Raw genomic sequence first — 21,165 nt, forward strand, 5'->3', positions numbered from 1 at the left:
ACAAAATCTAAAAAATTTGATCATGTGACACCACTCCTTAAAAAGGCTCATTGGCTTCCAGTCATTCATAGAATAACACATAAATTATGTACAATTATTTTTAAAACATTAGAAAATAAGACTCCAGCATTTTTATTTAGGTTACTTATCCCATATTCAGTTAAAGGAACCTTAAGATCTAGTGAAAGGAACCTTTTATCAATTCCTTCGTTAAAAATTATCAGTACAAGAAGACAATTTATCTTCTCATGTACAGCTCCCCAGATCTGGAATGCGCTTCCCATGTTTTTACGGGAGGAGAAGGTGTTTGGGAAATTTAAAAGCGAATTAAAAACCTTTCTGTTTAAAGATGCATTTGCAAATTAATTAAATTTTTTTATAAAGTGTTATTTTAGTGAATTATTATGCTCTTTTTTTTTTTTTTTTTGTTTTCTCAATTTCCTTTTGTATTTTCCCTCTATGTTCTTTCTTTACTATAAAAAAAAATGTATTTCATCCCCTCTTACCTTTTGTTTATATTATAATTAATTAAGTGTATGTAATGTCTTTGTTTCCTTATGGATGTATATTTTATTGTACATCGCTTAGAAATCCGATTAAGCGATTGAACAAGCCAATTAATAAACTTGAAACTTGAAACTTGATAAGTATTTAAATATATAAAACTCTTGAAAAAGTGAAAATAAGTAAAACTTGGACCCAGTGAGGATTGGTCACGTAAAGCTCAGAACGGTGATATGTTTGAGTTCTGAGTGGTGACGCTGAGGGTCTATTAAAAATAATAAGTGATATAACAGATTGCTAATTGGAATAAGGAAGAAGTTCCTATTTCTATTGAATGGATATTTAAATAGCCATCTGAAAGTCTTACATGCTATTAAGTTAAATTTAATATATGCATTTTCTTTGATTGAGCACCTCTGAAAATTCAGGCATGGCCTAGTTAGAAGAACCTTATCTGGGTAGTAGATTCGTATACCTGGGTACGTCCTGCTGAGTATTGACCTAAGTTTATATTTGTAGTGATATGCTGCCTAGAAAATGACACGTGGACAGTTTTTTCCCCGTCCCCGCGGGAACTCGTTTTCCCATCCCATCCCCGCAAGTTCTTTTCCTGTCCCTACCCCTTTTCTGCAAGCTCTTTCCTCATCTGCACAAGTCTCAAACACTTTAAAATCATAAGTGTTCGAGGCTTGAGCGGTTAAGGCAGAATTTACAGGGTTGAGGCAGGGACAGGGATAAAACTCATAGGGATTGCCATTCGATTCCAGTGATCCAAATCTTCCTGCGATGCTCCGTTATTTTAATAGTTAGAAATGTTATCAACAGATGGGACAGGGAAAAATTTGTCCCTGTGTTATTCTCTAATGCTGCCCATTGGTGAAGCCATCTGAATGGTTCAGAATCAATTCAGGTACTCTAAGTATTTTCCCTATCTGTTTCAGTGGGCTCACAATCTAGCCATGGTACCTGGGGCTAAGGAGGGTTAAGTGACTTGCACAGGGTCACAAGGAATAGCACTGGGCTTGAACCCACAACTTCAGGTTGAAACAGCAGCTCTGACCACTAGGCCACTCCTTCATGCCTTACTGTTATGCTTTCTTTTTTTAAAAAAAAATAAATCTTTATTCATTTTATAGCCAAAAATAAGTGCAACATATTATGCAGTCATTTTATACTTTAACATCACTTAAATTCAATCAAAATTATTTTTTTATGACTACATATCCAGCAATTTGCACTCAAATTAAAAATATATTTTCCCACCCACCCATCCTGGACTTGTATTAACTACTTTTTCGACTAATTTCTCTCCAGAGATAAAGTTTAATTGAGTGAATTAAGCCTATTACATACGTTTCTAATTTGGGTGTAAAAATGTGTGTACCTGGGAGTGTTCTGCCCATGTGGTTTGATCCAGGAATCTAATCAAAACTGACGACTGGCTCCAGATTTTCAGGGTAGGCTGATCTAGCTCTTGTTTCATCCCATTGTATGCAGGCAAATGCAGTTCCAATTTCCCTAAGAAAAGCAACACAACAACAAGCCTGTTCATACTGGGGATCCTTTTAGTAAGGCGCGCTAACCGATTTAGCGTGCGTTAAATATTAGCGCGCTATAAATGCCAACGCGCCCATTATATCCTATGGACACGTTAGCATTTAGCATGCGCTAAAGCGGCTACCGTGCCTTAGTAAAAGGCCTACTTTGTGAGGTGAAACTGGGACTAGATCAGCCTCTCTGAAAAATCTGGAGGCTGTTGGCAACCCTGCTTCAGCTTAGGAGGGGCAGAGGCTTTCTTTGAAGTGGGGAGAGGTTGTTCCTGAGAATATTAACCTGTAGATTATTCACGTTTCTCATCGTTAGAATCTTACCAAACATCTGGCTAGGAAGTTGCCCTCGACAGCTGGAACACGTGACTGTTAAGCTAAAGCATGAACTGGGGGTTACGGCTGTGATGAACTTTCAGACAGAATGGGACGTCGTTCAGAACTCATATGGCTGCAACCGCTACCATGAACCCATGAGCCCAGAGACCATGATGAAGTTGTACAGGGATGCTGGTCTGGTGTATGTATGGATTCCTACCCCAGATATGAGCACTGAAGGTAAAGACTTTGTTTCTGATCTCATACCAGTTTCTTGCATCTGTTTTCTTTCTGCATCAATTTATATTATTTTGATCTAATTATCCTTACTCATTTCCATTTCCCCTATGATTTTATGCTCCTTTCATCTCTTACCTATTTTATTCTGTCAGACTTTCCCCTAGATGTATCTGTTCTGCTGCTTTGCTGATCTTCTTGCATCTCATTTATTATTATTTTTCCTTTGTTTTTCTTTTATCTTAATTCATGGCATTTTGCTACGTTCTCTCCTTTCTTCTTCTCATACATACATTAGTCTTTCCAGTGGCGTATCAAGGGTAGGAGGTGCCTGGTGAGGTGGTGGCACTCCCCCATGCCCTTCTCTCTGTCTACCCACTCCTTCTGACCCCATTCACGCCACATTCGCTCCCTTCCTTCCCCCCCTCTGTACCTCTTTAAATCTTCACCAGCGCGAGCAGCTTCTCAGGCCTGCTGCTCATGCTGGCGGTGGCTTTTCCTCTAATGTCACTTTCTGGCCCCATGACCAGGAAGTTATTTGAAAAGGGAGCCAGGCTGAGGCAAGCAGCAGGCCAGAGAGATTACTCATGCTGGTGAAGATTTAAAGTGGTACGAGGGGGGAGGGAGGGCACAAGAGTGTCATGGGGAGGGGGTGGAGAGATGCCAGTGCACCCACCCTTTCTACACCTCTGACTTCTTTCTCCCATCTCACCTTCCCTCTTGCTAACATTTCTCTTCCCAGGTTTTACACTTACCTGTTTTTTCTTCCTTTCTACACTCTTCTCCGTATGTCCTCTCTTCTGCAAGACATCAGAAGTAATGTTCCCTGTAAGCTGTGTGAGAGTCTTCCATCTACAGTCATGCCAGTGGTGGGGGTGCTGTTTCAATATCACATTTTCAATAGCAAGGGTCAGACACATTCTGCAGGCAGGGCCAGCATTAGGGGGGGGGAGCAAACAGGGCAGCTGACCTGGGCCCCAAGGCTCGGGGGGGACCCCATTGGCCCCTTATTTCTGCGCTGGTCCAATATCGCCCTTACCTTCTGTCATGCTGAAAATCCACCGGCCTCGGCAGCAATTCAGAAACATTGCCCGCAGTTCCTCTTCATGTTTTCTGTCTGCCATGGTCCACCCAGGCAGAAACAGGAAGTTGCTTCATTGGGGAACAGACCACGAAAGATGGAAAGCAAGAAGAGGAACTGCGAGCAATATTTCTGAATCGCTGCTAAGACTGATGGATGTTCAGTGAGACAAAATGAGGGTGGCATTGAACTGGTATGGAGAGAAGCGGGAGAATATGCTGGGCCGAGGAAGCCACTGGACAAATTGTTTTTTTTTTAAAGTACAAAGGGGAGAGACTAGGTGTGTGTATGTGGGGGGGGGGAGAGCTTATGGGGCCGGAAAGAGAGGAGAGAGAGTCTGAATGGGAGAGAAGTTGGATCTGGGGAATGAGATACTTGGTCGCCGTACCTTAAGAAGGATATGGCATTAGTCGAGAGGGTTCAGAGGAGAGCGACGCGTCTGATAAAAGGTATGGAAAACCTGTCATATGCTGAGAGATTGGAGAAGCTGGGTCTATTTTCCCTGGAGAAGAGAAGACTTAGAGGGGATATGATAGAGACTTATAAGATCATGAAGGGCATAGAGAGAGTGGAGAGGGACAGATTCTTCAAACTCTCAAATAATAAAAGAACAAGAGGGCACTCGGAAAAGTTGATAGGAGACAGATTCAAAACAAATACTAGGAAGTTCTTTTTTACCCAACGTGTGGTGGACACCTGGAATGCGCTTCCAGAGGACGTGATTGGGCAGAGTACGGTACTGGGCTTCAAGAAAGGATTAGACAAATTCCTACTGGAAAAGAAGATAGAGGGGTATAGATAGAAGATTACTGCACAGGTCCTGGACCTGCTGGGTCACCGCGTGAGCGGACTGCTGGGCACGATGGACCTCGGGTCTGACCCAGCAGAGGCATTTCTTATGTTCTTATGATGGTGGACCTGGGGGAGGGAGATAGGGAGAGATTATGGGATGGGGGGCAGTTGGGAAGAGAAAAGGAGAGAAGTTAGACCTGGGGATGGAAGGGAGGGAGAAATGTTAGGCCTGGGGGTGGAAGAGAGAGAGATGCAGCATCTTTTTTTCCCTTCATCTCATTGTTCAACATCAAGGGGGAAGAAGAACAACAGAAAACAGATGGAGCAAATTGTTGGACCACGGGGGTGGGGGTGGGGGTGGGGGGGGGGAAGGTGAATTGGACCTATATCATAAAACTATAGACCACTCCACTGGTAGTGTAGCAATCGAATTTCTTCAAGTTCAACTTAACATTAATCCAAAAATAGACATTTTACTACTCTATATTCCCCCTCCAATCACACAGAACAATCTATCTCTTCTACAAAACCTGATTTTTGATTTCTGCTCCTCTACTGAACATCCTCTAATTTTAGGTGATTTCAACATTCATTTCGACGAATTCACAAATCCCATTACTAACGAATTTGGAACTTATATTAAAACTTTAAACTTAACACCTCTCATCCAAGATTCACACATTCGGCGGGACACATTTTGGACATGATATTAATTCCCAACAGCGACCATTTTTTATACTTTAACATACTTAACTCAACAGTCCCCTGGTCAGATCATCATCATTTCATGTAGCCTACTTTCAAAAAAGAAGCAAGTAATCATTCCCTCATCCAAAAATATTACCTACCGAGATTTTACTAAACTAGAACTTTCAACTGTCTCTTCATTCTTTCTTTCAAGACCTTCAATTCCAGAGACTGACCCTCTTGAGGAACAACTAATCACCTGGAATACAACAATTCAGCTCTTACTGGACAAAGAAGTACCCCTTATCAACAAAATCATACTCAATCGAAAAGTTCAAAACCCCTGGTACTCACCAGAACTTTCCTTGATTAAAAGACAACTCAGATCCCTCGAAAGAAAATGGCGTAAAAATAAAACTGCTGAAAACCTGAACCTATACAAAGAACAATCACTTTACTTTAAAAATAAAATAAACAATGCAAAAAAATCTTTTTACTCTAATAAAATTAAAACAGCTAAAAATCTTCAATATTATTCTCGATTATAAAATCTTTTAATCCCGATTCACAAAGGGATAATAAAAAAATGGCCCTTTCAGCAGAAGATCTAGCTGATGCCTTTTGCGACAAAATTAAGAAAATACGAAAGCAATTTGACTCTAACCCAGCCATCGACCCCTCTGACACTTAAAGTAAACATAAACTCCCCTGCGCCAAGTGTTCAAACTTCAATATACCTACATTGACAGATATTAAACAAATTATCTAAAAAATAAACTTAAAAAGTTCTCCTTCAGAGATTATTTCTCCTGTTATTCTAAAAAAACATTTTTCTTGTTTTGGACCCTTTATACTTTCATTTATTAAAAAAAGTCTTCTTACCGGGATTCTACCCAAATCATGGAAATCTGCCGCAATTCTTCCTATAATAAAGGATCATAAAATTAGTCCAGAGGACTCTGCAAATTACCGCCCTATTGCCAGCATCCCTTTTTTAGCGAAAATCACCGAAAGAGTGGTATTTAATCAGCTGTCGAACTTTGTTGAATCAACAAACATATTGCACCCCAATCAAACCGGTTTTAGGAAAAATCACAACACTGAATACTCATTAATAGGCCTCACCACAAACATCATTTATAACCTAGACCATCATAACTCGGTCATTCTTTTTTCCCTTGACCTTTCAGCAGCATTCGACACCATTGATCACTCTCTACTCTTAGACAGATTACAAAATATAGGCATTCGTGATACATTATTACAGTGGTTCACTTCTTTTCTATCCAACCGATCTTCAACGGTATACTTTAATAACGAAAGCTCTAAAGCATTCTCACATAACTATGGAATCCCCCAGGGTTCCATACTATCTCTGCTGCTGTTTAACATCTTTCTTTCACCCCTACTCAGTCTGAGTCAATCTATAGGTTTCACTACTTACGCTTACGCTGATGATATTCAGCTGACCCACCCATTCAATCCTGAAAATTCCAATGAAATATTCCTAATTAACCAAAAACTAGAAAAAATAAAAAATTGGCTCTCACAAAACAAACTAGCATTAAACATCACAAAAACTAAGGCCTTATTCTTTCCAATGAAGCAGGGACTAAAACTATCGGCTCCTTTCCTAATAAACAATATACCAATTGAGCTAGTATCATCACTAAAATTACTAGGAGTCATCATCGATGACAAATTCTCGTATCATGAGCACATCAGTAATGTGGTAAAATGTTGCTTTTTTCGTTTGCGCTTAATCCGCTCTATGTCTAAATTCCTAGAACCGAAATCATTGAACATTTTAATACACTCCCTAGTCATATCCAAATTAGATTACTGTAATTCACTTTTGTTAAACATCACTCAAAAAGAAAAAAAAAACGTTTGCAAATAATTCAAAATACTGCAATTAAAATCATCCATAATGGCAAAAAATACGATCATGTAACACCTTTTTTAATAGACTCACATTGGCTTCCTATTAACCAACGAGTAACCTACAAAATATTACTTCTAACATTTAAAACATTATCCAATAATGAACCTCAATTCATAGACCGATTTTTAATTCCATATAACTCGACTCGTTCCCTAAGATCCACAACACAAGAGCTGCTTACGGTTCCTTCTTTGAAGATCATTGGAACCAGACGTCACGACATATTTTCAGTTATGGCCCCTCTTACCTGGAATACTCTCCCCTTATATATCGGAGAAGTTAAAGATCTGAATTTATTTAAAACCAACCTAAAAACATTCCTTTTTAAAGCTTCTTTTAATATTTAAAACATATTCTTTTTTAAACCAGTTTAATTCGATCATAAAATATTTCATTGTGAAGTTTCTTTTATTTTTTAACAACAATTTTTTAAACCCCAATCCTAACTTTTTTTCCTCTACTTGTTTTCGCTTTCTTCTCTCCCGAGAAACTGCAATTTGTAACTTTTACCCACCTTTGTTCCTTCCTCATGTACCGCAGTTCGTCTGTATTGTCCGTTAGTGGTTTCTTACCCCCCTTCTTAAGGTTGTATATAACATATTTTTAATTGTTACTCGCTTAGTATGTAATAAGCGATTTATCAAATTTAATAATAATAATTTAATAATAAACTTGAAACTATGGGAGGGCAGGAAGGGGGAAATGAGCTGGGATAAGAAGATGCCAGGGAATGGAGAGAAAGGGACAAGGAGATATAGCCTTACTAGTGGAGAGAGGGAGGGGTATTCTGAAAGTGGTGAGCCAAAAGGTAGATGATAAGATGGGTGAGAGAACAGTGGTATAAATGTGATAATGGGGAGTAGATAGAAGGAAATAGGAGGCTGGGAATTGAGTGAGATGGCAAATGGGAGAGCTAAGGACTGGGAAGAGATGGAAAATTGAGAGAGAGCTCAAAATTTTAAAAGAAGGTCGAGAAAAAGGGCAAGATTTGAGTGGACAGAAGCAGAAAAGAAAAAGTTAGAAAAACTGAAAGGGAAAAATCAGAATGTTGGAGATAGGCATAACGAGGAAATGGAACAAGAGAGAAGAGGAGAATAAAATTAGACAGCAGGCACTGGAAAGAGAATTAGTAGAAGATAGACAAAAAGCAGAAAGAGAAACTGGGACCAAGATGGTGGAAAAACAAAATGTCCAGACAACAAGATAGAACAAATTGTTTTATTTTTAATTTATTAACTGGAATATGTTAGTTTTGGGATATGTGCATCACAATTATTTTTGTATTGTGTTTAATGGCATAGTCATACAGCTAATCTGGGGGAGGGAATGGAGCCCAAAATTAGTGGATGGGCACCAAAATTTCTCTTGGCCTGAGTGCAATATATAAATACTTGAGCTAGTGGGGATTCCTAAGCCCTGCCAACTGAAGACATCTTCTTCCAGTCCAGCAACCAGAAATCTCCAAGCTGTGAAGCTAATGGCAATATCCTCAAGCTGCCACTGCTTTCATGCATGCATGAAAGCCAAAGGGGGGGCAGAGAGGTGGGAAGGCATCAGCAACAGCTCTGCAATATTGCTGCCAGCTGCAGAACTTGGAAAGTTCTGCTTACTGGACCTGAGGAAAGGGGGGGGGGGCAGGTGGCCGTCAGTTGGTGAGGCTTGGGGATCCCCACCAACTACAGCAAGGGAGGTGTTCATTTTGAGGGGGCCTAAGCTCAAAGTGGGAGATCCAGCCCCCTCTCATGGTTATGCCACTGATTGTGTTTAAAATGGTTTAACCTTTTGGGATTTCCAGATCAGCTTTAGTATTCATATTTCTAATTTGTGATCCATGGTTCTATATTTGGTGAAGGTCTATCTGTCTGTTTTGTGTGTGAAGAAGTCATTTAAAGGTGGTTGGGGAAATTGGGAGACGAGTAGGTAGAAGAGGGCGGAGTAGCATGTCTAAAACTGGCGCTACCTGCAGGGCTCTAGAGGATCTGCCTAGTAATTAATACACAATACGTATTGAAGCACCACTCTCACTGGCAGCAATGTGGTTGGGAGGACTCCCACTCAGCTAAGAAGGAACATTGAGCTGAAGGTATAATGGACAGCACAAGCAACATTGCTGCCCACATCAGGATCAAATTACTAGTGCATTAAAATCACTGCAGTAATTTGCAGTTTAGCACTAATGTCAACTTTCCTGTCAGTGCCTGAGTGGTGACTGGCTCAGGCACTGACTGGAAAATTAGCATTAAAGAGAAACGCATTCTATGGCAAGCTTATCCCCCAATCTGTCACTCCCTATAAAATCTCTGGTGTCTAGTGTCAGTTTTGTTAGTGGCCTTCGCTGACATAAGTAATGCCAAGTAAAAATGCTGAATGGTAGCGACAGCTAGGCTGACATCTAGCAGCACCCAACCCGACCCCCCTCTTCTGTCCCAATCCGGAATACCCAGATGGTCTAATGGCCTTTCTGCCACACAAATTCCTTGGTAGTCTAGGGTCTTCTCATTCTCCTACCTCAGTCCCATTTTTTAAAAAAACCCTCTTTGGTATTCTGATGGGCCTCACCCTGTGACCCAAACCCAAAGTTTCCCAATCCTATATCTGGAAGGAGGCCCACTCATTTGTGCCTCCAGGCACCATCATATGTAGAATTGCTGCACCCTGCACTGTGCAGTGCATCCTGGGATGCAGTAGGCAGGGCCTGTTTACCATATAAGGGAGAAAGTTTGGGGCAGGGTAGTCAGTCTAGAGAGAGAAAAGGGGTGCTGCTAAACACCCGCTCCTCATAACTAACCCTTCTATGCTGCCTCAGACCTGGTAAAAAGTTTCCATCATTAAACATGCGTGAGAAACTTACTTTTTTATAGCATGGTTGCGGAGTGGATAATGCACCAATGGTTTTAGTGTGAGTTAATATCTGCACTGGACTACCAGGTTACATTTAGTTTATTGATATACCGCATTTCTTAACAAATGTAGTCAAATCAAGGCAGTTAATAAAGTTAAAAACAATGGGTACAAGATCAAAAAAGACCGATACTGTATACAAACTGGGACAAAAGGATATTCAGGCAAGGGATGAGTTACAATATTTATAAGGGAAAGGGGAAATTAATAAAACAAAAGAGAAACACAAGAGGTTAAGGGGATAAAGTTGTTTTTGTTATGTTTAATCCGGGATAGGAAGCGTCTGTAGGGATCCACAGTTAAAAGCCTTTCTGAAATAATACGCCTTCAGCTGTGACTTGAAGACTTTAAGAGATTTTTCTGACTTCAGATAAAGTGGTAATGAGTTCCAAAGGCTCGGCGGCCATCACTGAGAATCTTGACTCACGGTTAGCATCCAGGAACATTTGCCGGAATGATGGTACAATTAACAAATGCTGAGAAGAGGAACAAAGATTCATTGTTGGCATGTAAGGAATCAGATGACTGTACAGAAACAAAGGAAGGCCAGATGATTGAATTTGAAATGTAAGAACATTATATTTGAAAGGAAGCATATGTTCAATTTTGAATAGCGGAGTTATATGATCAAATTTGGAGCGGTGATAAAGCAAGCGAAGAACCGTATTCTGGACAAGCTGAAGCCATTGGAATTAATACTGAGAAAGTCTTATTAACAGAGAATTACAGTAATCCAATCGAGATATAAATCATAGAATGTAAGAGAATTCTAACAGAATCCTGATTAAGTAGAGATCTTACACAGCAAATTTGCCTCGAGGCCTGCAAGCCATTGGGAGGGAGGGGGACATGGTACAGAACCTGGCAGGGAAGGAGTGGGACTGTTTACAGAGACGGGGCAGGGAGGGAGGGAGTGAGGGGGCTGATTGCAGAGCCTGGAAGAGTAGTGAGCGAGAGGGAATAGGGTACAGAGCTTGGCAAGGCACTGCACTTGAATATTAACACCCCCTCTTCCCCCGTCAGTTTATATTTGAGTCAACCTTTTTCTTCCTTTTTTTTTTTGGGGGGGGGGGAAGGTTACCTCGGTTTATATTCAGGTCGGTTTATATTTGAGTATATACAGTAAGTCCAAAACAGGTGCCTAACTCCAAAACATATCCATTATCCACCCCCTAACCAAGCCGAGTTTTAAGTAGCCACTTTGGACAAGGCACCTAACATTTAGAAACCAAGTTAGGTGCCTGTCAATTCTAATTAACGTGAGTTATGAGATGTTAACTACTATTACTACTGCTATTAATTATTTCTAGAGTACTGTATAGAGTCACAAATAAGACAGTCCCTGCTTGAAAGAGCTTACAATCTAAACAACAAGACAGACAAATAGGATGGCCAGGGTGGAATATACAGTTAAGGGGGATAGTTAATCTGCTGGCTAGGGTGGTGAGCAGTGGACAGAGGGGAGTAGAGTTATGGATTGAAGACTATATCAAAGGTGGTTTTCAGTCTACTTTTAAAAAAGGGAAGGGAATGGACATGATGGATGAACTCAGGTAGTTTATTCCAGGCATACAGGGCAGCTAGATGAAAGGAACGAAGTCTGGAATTGGCCGTGGAGGGAAGGGTGCAGATAAAAGCAGCTTATTTGAGGAACTGAGCTCTTGAGGCGGTGTATAAGGAGAGATAAGAAAGGAGAGATACTCAAGGGCTGCGGCATAAACACACTTGTAGGCTAGTAATGGGAGTTTGAACTGTATGCGGAGGTGGATAGGGAGCCAGTGAAGTGATTTGAGGAGAGGGGTAAGGTAATTATAGTGAGGTTGGCAGAAGATAAGTCATGCAGCTGAATTTTGCACTAATTCTTGGGGGCAGAGGCAGTTCAGCAGGAGACCTGTTAGAAGTAAATTACAGTAGTTTAGATGTGAGATTACGAGAGTGTGGATAAGAGTCTGAGTAGTGTGCTCAGAGAGGAAGGGGCAAATTTTTGTTGATGTAGAGATAGAAGTGACAGGCTTTAGCAGTCTGTTGGATGTGCGTAGAAAATGAGAAGTCTAAGGCGACTCCAAGGTTGTGAGCAGAGGAGGATGGAAAGATAATAGCATTATTTACAGAAATGGAGAATGGAGGGAGAGGAGCAGAGACCTTGGGAAGAAAGAAGAGCAGCTCAGTTTTGGACATGTTTAGTTTCAGATGGTGGTGAGACATCCAGGCAGCAATGTCAGCCAAACATGTATTTTAAAGTACATGTGTTAAGTGGCAATTGTTGGTGCCAATCAAGTTAAATTAGGAGCTTACATCGGCTAGGTGCCTAAATTTAGGTGGACTTTATAGAATTCTCCAGAGAGAGACACTTAAAGATTTACCTAACATCTATCTCCAAATCTTAGAAATTGCAAGACAACCCCTTAAATGGAAGATGTGTGAATACATGAAGAAAATCTGTCTGACAGTAAAGAGGCCATAAACAGCATTTCCTTCTGAGATGTGTGGAGAAGACTTAATCCTGAAACAAACCCAGATTTAACAACCCCAAATGTAAAATAAGAACATAAGAACATAAGCAGTGCCTCCGCCGGGTCAGACCACAGGTCCATCCTGCCCAGCAGTCCGCTCCCGCGGCGGCCCAAACAGGTCACGACCTGTCCAAATCACCAGAAGGGGCCCCCATGCCACCTTGGTTTCCTATTGAGTCCTATCTTCCCATCAAAGTCCTAGCCCTCCGGTCTTGCACATGCACGACCTGGTCGGGTTTCTATACTTATTTTCTGGTTAGCTTTCTCAGTATCCCACGATCCCTTTATCCCTCAGGAATCCGTCCAGTCTCTGTTTGAATCCCTGTACCGTACTCTGGACAGAGTACTTCTAGCATTTCTATGAAAAAAAAATCAGCCTCCATACCTCACACAAGATCAAAAATGCACCCAAGAGAAATGAAATCTCCTGGAAAGAGTAAGAATATCAAAACAGAAGTAGATATCTCTATAACGATACAGGAAATCTAAAACTACCTCCAGATCCTGAAGCCCAGAAAAGCACGTGACCCCCCAGGAGAATTTCACTAAATGAAATGCTGAGATACAGCAATATGGAGATCCAGAATGCAGTAGCAAAAACTATTGAACTGATTCTACTGTCTGGCTGCTTCCTTAAGAGACGGCTGGAAGAGTTAATTACACCAATCTATAGAGAAGTGATTATCTACTAACCCAAATAATTACAGAGGGCTCCGTGCCAATAGTAACATTAACAAACTGTTCAGTAATGTGCTCAACAAACAAATGCTAGAATTGCTAATGAAGAGCACAAGTCAGCATATAAGTCCAACTGGTTCCTTCAAAAGCACCAAACTGTGAACCCTCCAGACACCGATCAACAGACACAGAGACTAGTGGCATAATTTATTAACTTAACAAAAGCTTTTGAGATCAATATTCAGCCACTTTATAGATGGTGTAAAATTAACATATGTGCAGTGGTGCTGTTTAGGTAGTGCTACAGAATATACATTTGGAACGTCAAAATAAGATGTTTTAAGTTATACCTGCTGTTTGTGTGGCCCACCTAGACATTTAATTGAGACATGTGGAGGGCACATAGAATTAGGCACCAAGAAACGTAGTAACATAGTAAATGATAGCAGAAAAAGACCAGAGTGGTCCATCCAGTCTGCCCAACCACACATGCTCCATAAATTAATTATATAGTTTAAATGGTCCTTTTTCTTAGATATTTCTGGGCCAGAAACCCAGAGCCCTGCCCAGAGCCGCCTGTTTACGGCCTTTCAATACCACTGGCTTCATGGAAACTCAATATGCTGTTATAATTAATATATATTTATTTTATTAACAATCAATAACAGGTTACAAGAACAAATCTTACAGCATATGGAGCTGACAGATAGTATGCCTCAAGCGCTTGAGTATACCTGGATGTCTGTCCTGTTTTCATAATCCCAAAGGCTGTCTCTTATACAATTCTTGACAGCTTGAGGCCACATTGGCACATATAGTTTTTATTGGTCACTTACAAATGTCATTACATTTATCAGTTTATTAATTGGTTCATAATATCTGTGTCATACCATGCGCATGTCCTGTTTACCAGAAAATCTATCTTTTCCCGCACGTGCCGTTTTAATTTATCATGTCAGCAATTTCAAGCCATCGGCCAGTAAAAGCCTGCCCATCACAGGATATTCTTGCAAAATAATGTAGTTTTATATTCTTGGTTAAGACATGTTCTCATCCTTCTTAGATCCACTTCCCTGGCATTACTGCAGATGTGACACCAGTTGCCATGTAAAAGAATAAGTTTTGTTTCACTCTCTCATTTTTCGCTTAGCTTGCTGATTTCAGCAAGCATAGATTGTGCAAAGGCTTGACAGTTTTAGTCAGAGCATTCTCAGCCATCTTAGGCCTTTAGTTGTGTTTGTTGGCCTAATATGTTAGGGGATTTTCAGGGAAGGCTCTTCACCTGTCACCTGTACAGGACTCTCGCGCTCTCTCTCTCTCTCCTCCCTTCTCAGTGTGCTTAGGTTTCATTTACTAGAATCTCCATCAAAGCTCACTTCATCCCATCTTAACCATCCCAGCCATCGAAACCCTCCCCAGCCCATCCTCAACTGAATGTCCATACACGGTACACAGACCATGCAAACCTGCCCAGTACTGGCCTTAGCTCCTTCAATGTATACTCATTATTTTCTGATTAGAGATCCTATGTTCATCCCATGCTTGTTTGAACTCTGTCACCATTTTCTTCTCTATCATCTTCCTCGGGAGCGCATTCTAGGCATCAACCACCCTCTCTGTAAAGAAGAATTTCCTAACATTACCCCTGAATCTACCACCCCTCAACCTCAAATTATGCCCTCTGGTTTTACCATTTTTCCTTTCTCTGAATAGATTTTGTTCGAAGTTAATACCTTTCAAGTATTTGAACGTCTGAATCATATCTCCCCTGTCCCTCCTTTCCTCTAGGGTATACATATTCAGGGCTTCCAGTCTCTCCTCAAATGCAAACCTCCTACCAAAGAAGCCATCTTTAGTTTGTTTTGTGAAGTTTTTGGCAGTTCTCCATTTTGGCACCCATTGCATTTAGTTTGTCCATAGATAGGGTTATCAGATTTTACTCCTGTAAAATCTGGACCCATAGCTCCGCCTCCAGGCCCACCCAGTTCTACCCATCCCTGCCCCATTATGCCCAAGTCACACCCTTTTATGCCCTAGCCCCTGCCCACAGCCCCACCCCTTCAACCTGTTCTCATCCTCAGGACCAGGCCATGGGCATCTGTACTTGTGTGGATGCAACACGCTATCACACGCATACATTTGTGCATGTGACATCACTACGTTGTATCTGCACATTAACAGATGCCCTCTCGATACGGTCCTGAGGTGGAAGCTTTTCAAAACCTGGACAAAGTGCTGGGTTTTGAAAATCCAACCGGACACCCAGAGATATCCTCTAAAAAGAGGACATGTCCAGGTAAATCTGGATGTCTGGTAACCCTATCCATAGAGGCTATTTCACAAGTACCAGCTAGGCTCTACAGTGTTTAGAGTCTGTGACTCCTGAAGCTTGCTCCATCTGAAAAAAACACTTCTCTGTGTTGAGTCCACTCGGAGAGTGCTCCATTATAGATCTCCTGTCAGTTTTATTGTTGGTTTTATGGTGCGTCTTTGGACCTACATTGGTGATTCTCCAATAAACTTTTATATTTTTATCTCCCAGCCTTCTGGTGCTGTCTATTTGTTGCCATCGGAAGGTTCATGGGTCACCCTCACTTTTGTTCTTTTTAACTGCCTATTCTATAAAGAAATGTAGGGTGCCTGTTTTCCATTATATAATAGGTTAGATACATGTATATAATTTAAACATAGAAACATGAAGACAGATAAAGGCCAAATGGCCCATCTGCTGTATCCACTATCTCCTCCTCTCTTGAGTTTTCCTAGATGCCTGCCTCAAGCTTTCTTGAATTCAGATACAGTCTTTGTCTCTACCACCTCTACTGGGAGATTATTCTAAGCATTTACCAGCCTTTCTGTAAAAAAGTATTTTCTTAGATTACTACTGAGCCCATCACCTCTTAACTTCATCCTATGCCCTCTCATTCCGGAGCTTCCTTTCAAATGAAAGAAAATTGCCTCATGTGCATTTATGCCATGTAGATATTTACACATCTCGCATCTCCCCTCTCCTACCTTTCCTCCAAAGCATATATATATTGAGATCTTTAAATCTGTTCCCATATGCCTTATGAAGAAGACCAATGACAATTTTAGTAGGCCCGACTACCTACAACAGCCATAGAGTTGGTGTAAATGCTCACACCTGGCTTGCTTAAAAAAACGCACATAAAATATGTTTCCCATACTTCAAGCATTAGTTTATACTGCTTTCCAGACATTCCCACTTTTCCCATCCGTGTAGAGGTATTCAGTGATTTACTTACTTGAGGGCTTATACTCACCCAGGGGCTTTGACCACCCTGCCCCATCACTTTTAGTTTAAAACCCACTTCAGTAGATTAACCAGCCTTTCGCCAAAGTCACTTCTTCCCTTATTTGATCGATGTATACCATCCCTGCTCAGCAGTCCTTGGAAAATCATCCCATGGTCCAGGAAGCCAAAACGCTCTTGACACCATTCACGTAGCCCTGCATTCATCTCCAGGATGTGTGTTTCTCTGACCTGGTCCTTACCCTTAACAGGGAGGATGAACATGAAGAAAGTGGCAAGGCCAGTAGGAAAAAAGTATTGATGCCCCTTTATAAAGACTCTGGTGAGACCTCATTTAGAATATTGTGTATAATTAAGGAGACCGCACCTTCAAAAAGATATTAAAAGGATGGAGTCTGTCCAGAGGAAGGCTACTAAAATAGTGCGTGGTCTTCGTAATAAGGCGTATGGGGACAGATTTAAAGATCTCAATATGTATACTTTAGAGGAGAGGCAGGAGAAGGGGAGATATGATAGAGAGGTTTAAATACCTACGTGGCGTAAATGCGCATGAGTCAAGTCTCTTTCATTTGAAAGGAAGCTCTGGAATGAGGGCATAGGATGAAGTTAAGAGGTGATAGACTTCGGAGTAATCTAAGGAAATACTTTTTTACAGAAAATGTGGTAGATACAGTCTCCCAGTAGAGATGTTGGCTACAGAGACTGTGTCTGAAGTCAAGAAAGCGTGGGATAGGCACGTAGGATGTCTTAGACAGAGGAAGAGATAATGATTACTGTGGATGGGCAGACTGGATGGGCCATTTGGCCTTTATCTGCCATCATGTTTCTATGAAAATGAGCTTAATTTATTTTTGGCCACAAACATCCCTACTTTATATAAAAAAAATCAATGCTTGAAATCAAGGAGCATAAATTTACAAAAATCGCCTGCTGTTAGGTGCCTAGCCAATCTAGTGGTCTTACGCTGGCTTTTACAAAATTGCAGTAGAGATTTCTACTAGAGAATGACACGGTGACAAAATTTATCACCGTTCCTGTCCCCGCGGATAACCGCGGGAAATAATCCCATGTCATTTTTTAGTGTCTATTTCAGCCTCAGTCCTTCTACACCAGCATTCTTCAAAGCAAAGCTTGCGGGTCAGTGGTTGTACCCAATTATACTCTTGATTCTTTCCTCTCTCCTTAAAGAATGACATGAAGATGGTTTCCCGTAGGGATGGGAACGGTGATGAATTTTGTCACCGTGTCATTCTCTAATTTCTACCACACGCCCGGGAGGTAAATGCTCACAAAAATTGTATGAATGTCGGAGCATTTACCTCGCCGGCTCATGGCAGAGACCTCTACCACGGCTTTGTAAAAGGAGCCCTGAATTTTTTAAAATGATTCAGTTGGCACTATTAATTGAACAGCGCCATTAAAAACCAATTAAAAGAATAATTTTGCGGTAGGGAAAACCCTGGCCTAATATACTGGTGCTTAACATTACGATGCCTTCTGCCAAGAACTCAATTTAGGCACCACTAAACATGATTCTTAACTTAGCTTTGAATGACATGTCTAAGGTGCTGTTTCTGTTGGCGCCCACTGATTTAGGTGCCGTTAATAGAATCGTGCCCAAGATGTTCAAATTGGCAGCACACATTAGAAATATGCAGCAGGACTTGAGAAAGTCTGTATTTCTCCACAGATATTACTTTTTGATGTGATATGACAGAACATTGCAGAAGGACTTTATTAGCAACTAGTTTTTTTAGCCCATTACATTAACGGGTGCTAGAATGGATGTGTACACTTAGGCATTTCTTTCTTTCTTTCTTTCTGTCTTTGTCTCTCTCCCTGGCCCCCTGTCTGTCTGTCTGTCTTTCTGTCTCTCTTCCTGCCCCATCTGTCTTTCTTTCTTTCTGTCTCTCTCCCTCCCTGGCCCCCTGTCTGTCTGTCTTTCTTTTTTCTGTCTCCCCCCCCCATCCAGCAGCACCCCTTTCCTGCTCACCCTGTCCAGCAGCATCCCTTCCCTGCTCCCCCTGTCCAACATCCACTATCCCAGGCAGCCTCGGGGCTTTTGCTAGGCCGGCCTGTCTTGCATTATCGAAGTGGGCTGGCCTAGCAAATGCCTCACGGCTGCTTGATGAAACTGCACCTGCCGCTGCTGGTCCAGGGGTGAGAAGAAGATGCGTTCCGGCAGCGGCAGCGTAGTCAGAAGGCAGGAAGTCAGCCGGCATCAGAGATTGAGGCAGAAGGCAGGAAATCAGCTGAGGCAGGCACTGCGCATGCGCGGCATGGCACCATGGATCACGGAGGCACAGAGATTGAAGTGTGCATGCGCGCTAAGGGTTTTATTATAGAGGATGGCATAGTAAGGCGGGGCCAAGGGGGCGGTCCACCCCGGGCACTATGTTGTTGAGGGCACTGGCACTCCTGCGTCTCTCTACCCCATCTGCCTCTTCCTCCCCTTGCCATGCCCATGCCCCCCTTCCCTTCCCCATACCTCTTGTTGTTCACCGCTGATATCGCTTCTGGGTGCCACGCATAGAAAGTGATGTTAGAGGGAGAGCTGCTGGCGTTCACAGCGGTGAACAACTAGAAGTACAGGGAAGGGGGGAAATGTGCAGTAGGGGGGATCGGGAAAGGAGCAGGGGCGAAGATGAGGGAGGGGGAGGGGGCACCTCTCACCCTCGCTACGCCACTGTTTATTAGCGACCAAAAACAAACATTCTTTTCTGATGGCATTAAGAAGGTAGTAGGACCCTGTGAAAAATGTGGAAAAGTGATGCAATTTTGCTTTTGAGATATTTAATAAATAGCGTTTAAAAATAAAAGTGTGGAAACAGTTTGAAGATCCGTTGTATTATGTATTTTAAAATTTTCTATACCGTTTAAAAACTAAACGGTTTACATAATTTACATACATAATTTTAAAACAAAAACATGATAAAATCAACATACAAACAATCCTCAGAAATCATGTCTACAAAATACCATAGCTTTGCATAATAAAGATCATGAATATAGTTCATCAACTCTGCCAGAGAGGAAAATTATTGGCTAGAGAAAAGCATCTACACATAACTTCGTCTTAAGAAGTTTTCTAAACATGCCCTTTTCACGGCAGCTTAAACAGTATGTATCTTATGGTTTTTTTGTAGGTAGAGTGCGAATGTTGCCTCAGGCTGTCTATCTCTTGTATGGACTTCTAGAGAATGGGCACACTGTCTACGTTCATTGCAATGCTGGAGTGGGCAGATCCACAGCGGCCGTATGTGGATTTCTAATGTACGTGCTAGGATGGAGCCTCAGGAAAGTGCAGTATTTTGTTACTTCCAAGAGAGCAGCTATCTACTTGGATGAAGAAGCCCTGGTACGTGCTGAAGAAGATTTTCATCAGAAATTTGGACACCTTTGTTCCTCAACATGCAGAGTGTAGCAAAGATTTTTTTTTTAAATGTGGAGTTGAAAAAAATGTGGTTTAATCAGCGACTCCAGCTTCTAGTTTTGTTTTGCTCACAGATGCATCCATTTTGACATATGCTTCTTGATGTAATCCCTCCTTTAATTCTGAAAAGAAGAGTATTATAGGGTGACAGGATAATCGCACGTGAGACACCAGCGTGCCGACAATCCAGCGCAAGACAGAAGTGCGCTGCTGAAAGCCGCCGAAAAACGTATTTTTTAAGAGCTCCGACAGGGGGTGTGGGGGGAACCTCCCACTTTAATGCAAAGTGTTCGCGCTGCCGTTGGGGGTGGGGGGTGCAACCCCCCACATTATAGAGAAAACGAAACTTTTCTTGAAAAAAATCGGAAACTATTCCGTTTTCTCTATAATGTGGGGGGTTGCACCCCCCACCCCCCCAACAGCAGCACGAACACTATGCATTAAAGTGGGGGAGGTCCCCCCCCCACATCCCCCCGTCGGAGCTCTTAAAAAATAAGTTTTTCGGCTGCACGCTTCTGTCTTGCGCTGAATTGTCAGCGTGCTGGTGTCTTGCGCGTCACCGAGTATGAACTGTATTTGCAATATACTAAGTATGGGATTCTAATGTAACCTGCATTCAACCACCCTTGGAGTAATGGATAGCAGCACATTTCTGGTACACAAACTACATGGATATTTTTATAGGGGTGAACAGAGAAAGAACATCTGGGTAACTGAGGCCTAGAAAAATAAAGTGATTTCTACAAGCCAGTGGTGAATTTTTAGGGAAATGGAAAAACCTGAGGCATGAGTGAAGAAAGTAAGACCCAAGGCCACCAATGAGCTGAGCTTACACTGATATCTCAGTGATGATTTATACACTGTGGCCCAAATTCTGTAGCTAGAGCCATAAGTTGCACATGCAAATCAGTGTGCACAGCTAATTTGTATGCACAACTTGTTTCAGAAGACCAGTTGGTACTAAGTGGCAATTAATACCTCATGACTGACACTATTTGGCAGAAATTAGAAGTCATGCGCACAACTTGGCTGGCACATTCTATAAAGTTGTGTGCCGTCAGTTCAAGTGCATAAACCTCAAAAGTGGGAGTGGCCACGGGAAGGCAATGGGCATTCTTAAAAATTATGCGTACTGTTATAGAATATTCTTTGATCCGTGCACAACTTGGGTGCAGATATTTAGGTCTGGTTTTTCTTGGCCTAAATGAGTTCACCTAAATGTTAGTGACAGATCTGGCCATTAAGCATGATTCTA

The 21,165-nt window shown here is 41.7% G+C and overlaps 1 protein-coding gene across 3 annotated transcripts in view; it reads left to right on the forward strand.

Moving 5' to 3' along the window:
• The window catches only part of EPM2A (EPM2A glucan phosphatase, laforin), an 89,750-nt gene extending 69,591 nt beyond the window's left edge, over positions 1 to 20,159 (forward strand). For all 3 annotated transcript variants that reach the window (XM_033935647.1, XM_033935649.1, XM_033935648.1), the window contains exons 3-4: positions 2,368 to 2,609; positions 19,624 to 20,159. In XM_033935647.1, coding sequence (XP_033791538.1) covers positions 2,368 to 2,609; positions 19,624 to 19,901 — 520 coding nt within the window. In that variant the 3' untranslated portion in view covers positions 19,902 to 20,159. The remainder of the gene's footprint in view (positions 1 to 2,367; positions 2,610 to 19,623) is intronic.
• Positions 20,160 to 21,165: the final 1,006 nt, after the last annotated feature.

Source organism: Geotrypetes seraphini, chromosome 3 (assembly GCF_902459505.1).
Source record: "Geotrypetes seraphini chromosome 3, aGeoSer1.1, whole genome shotgun sequence".
Lineage (NCBI taxonomy): Eukaryota > Metazoa > Chordata > Amphibia > Gymnophiona > Dermophiidae > Geotrypetes > Geotrypetes seraphini.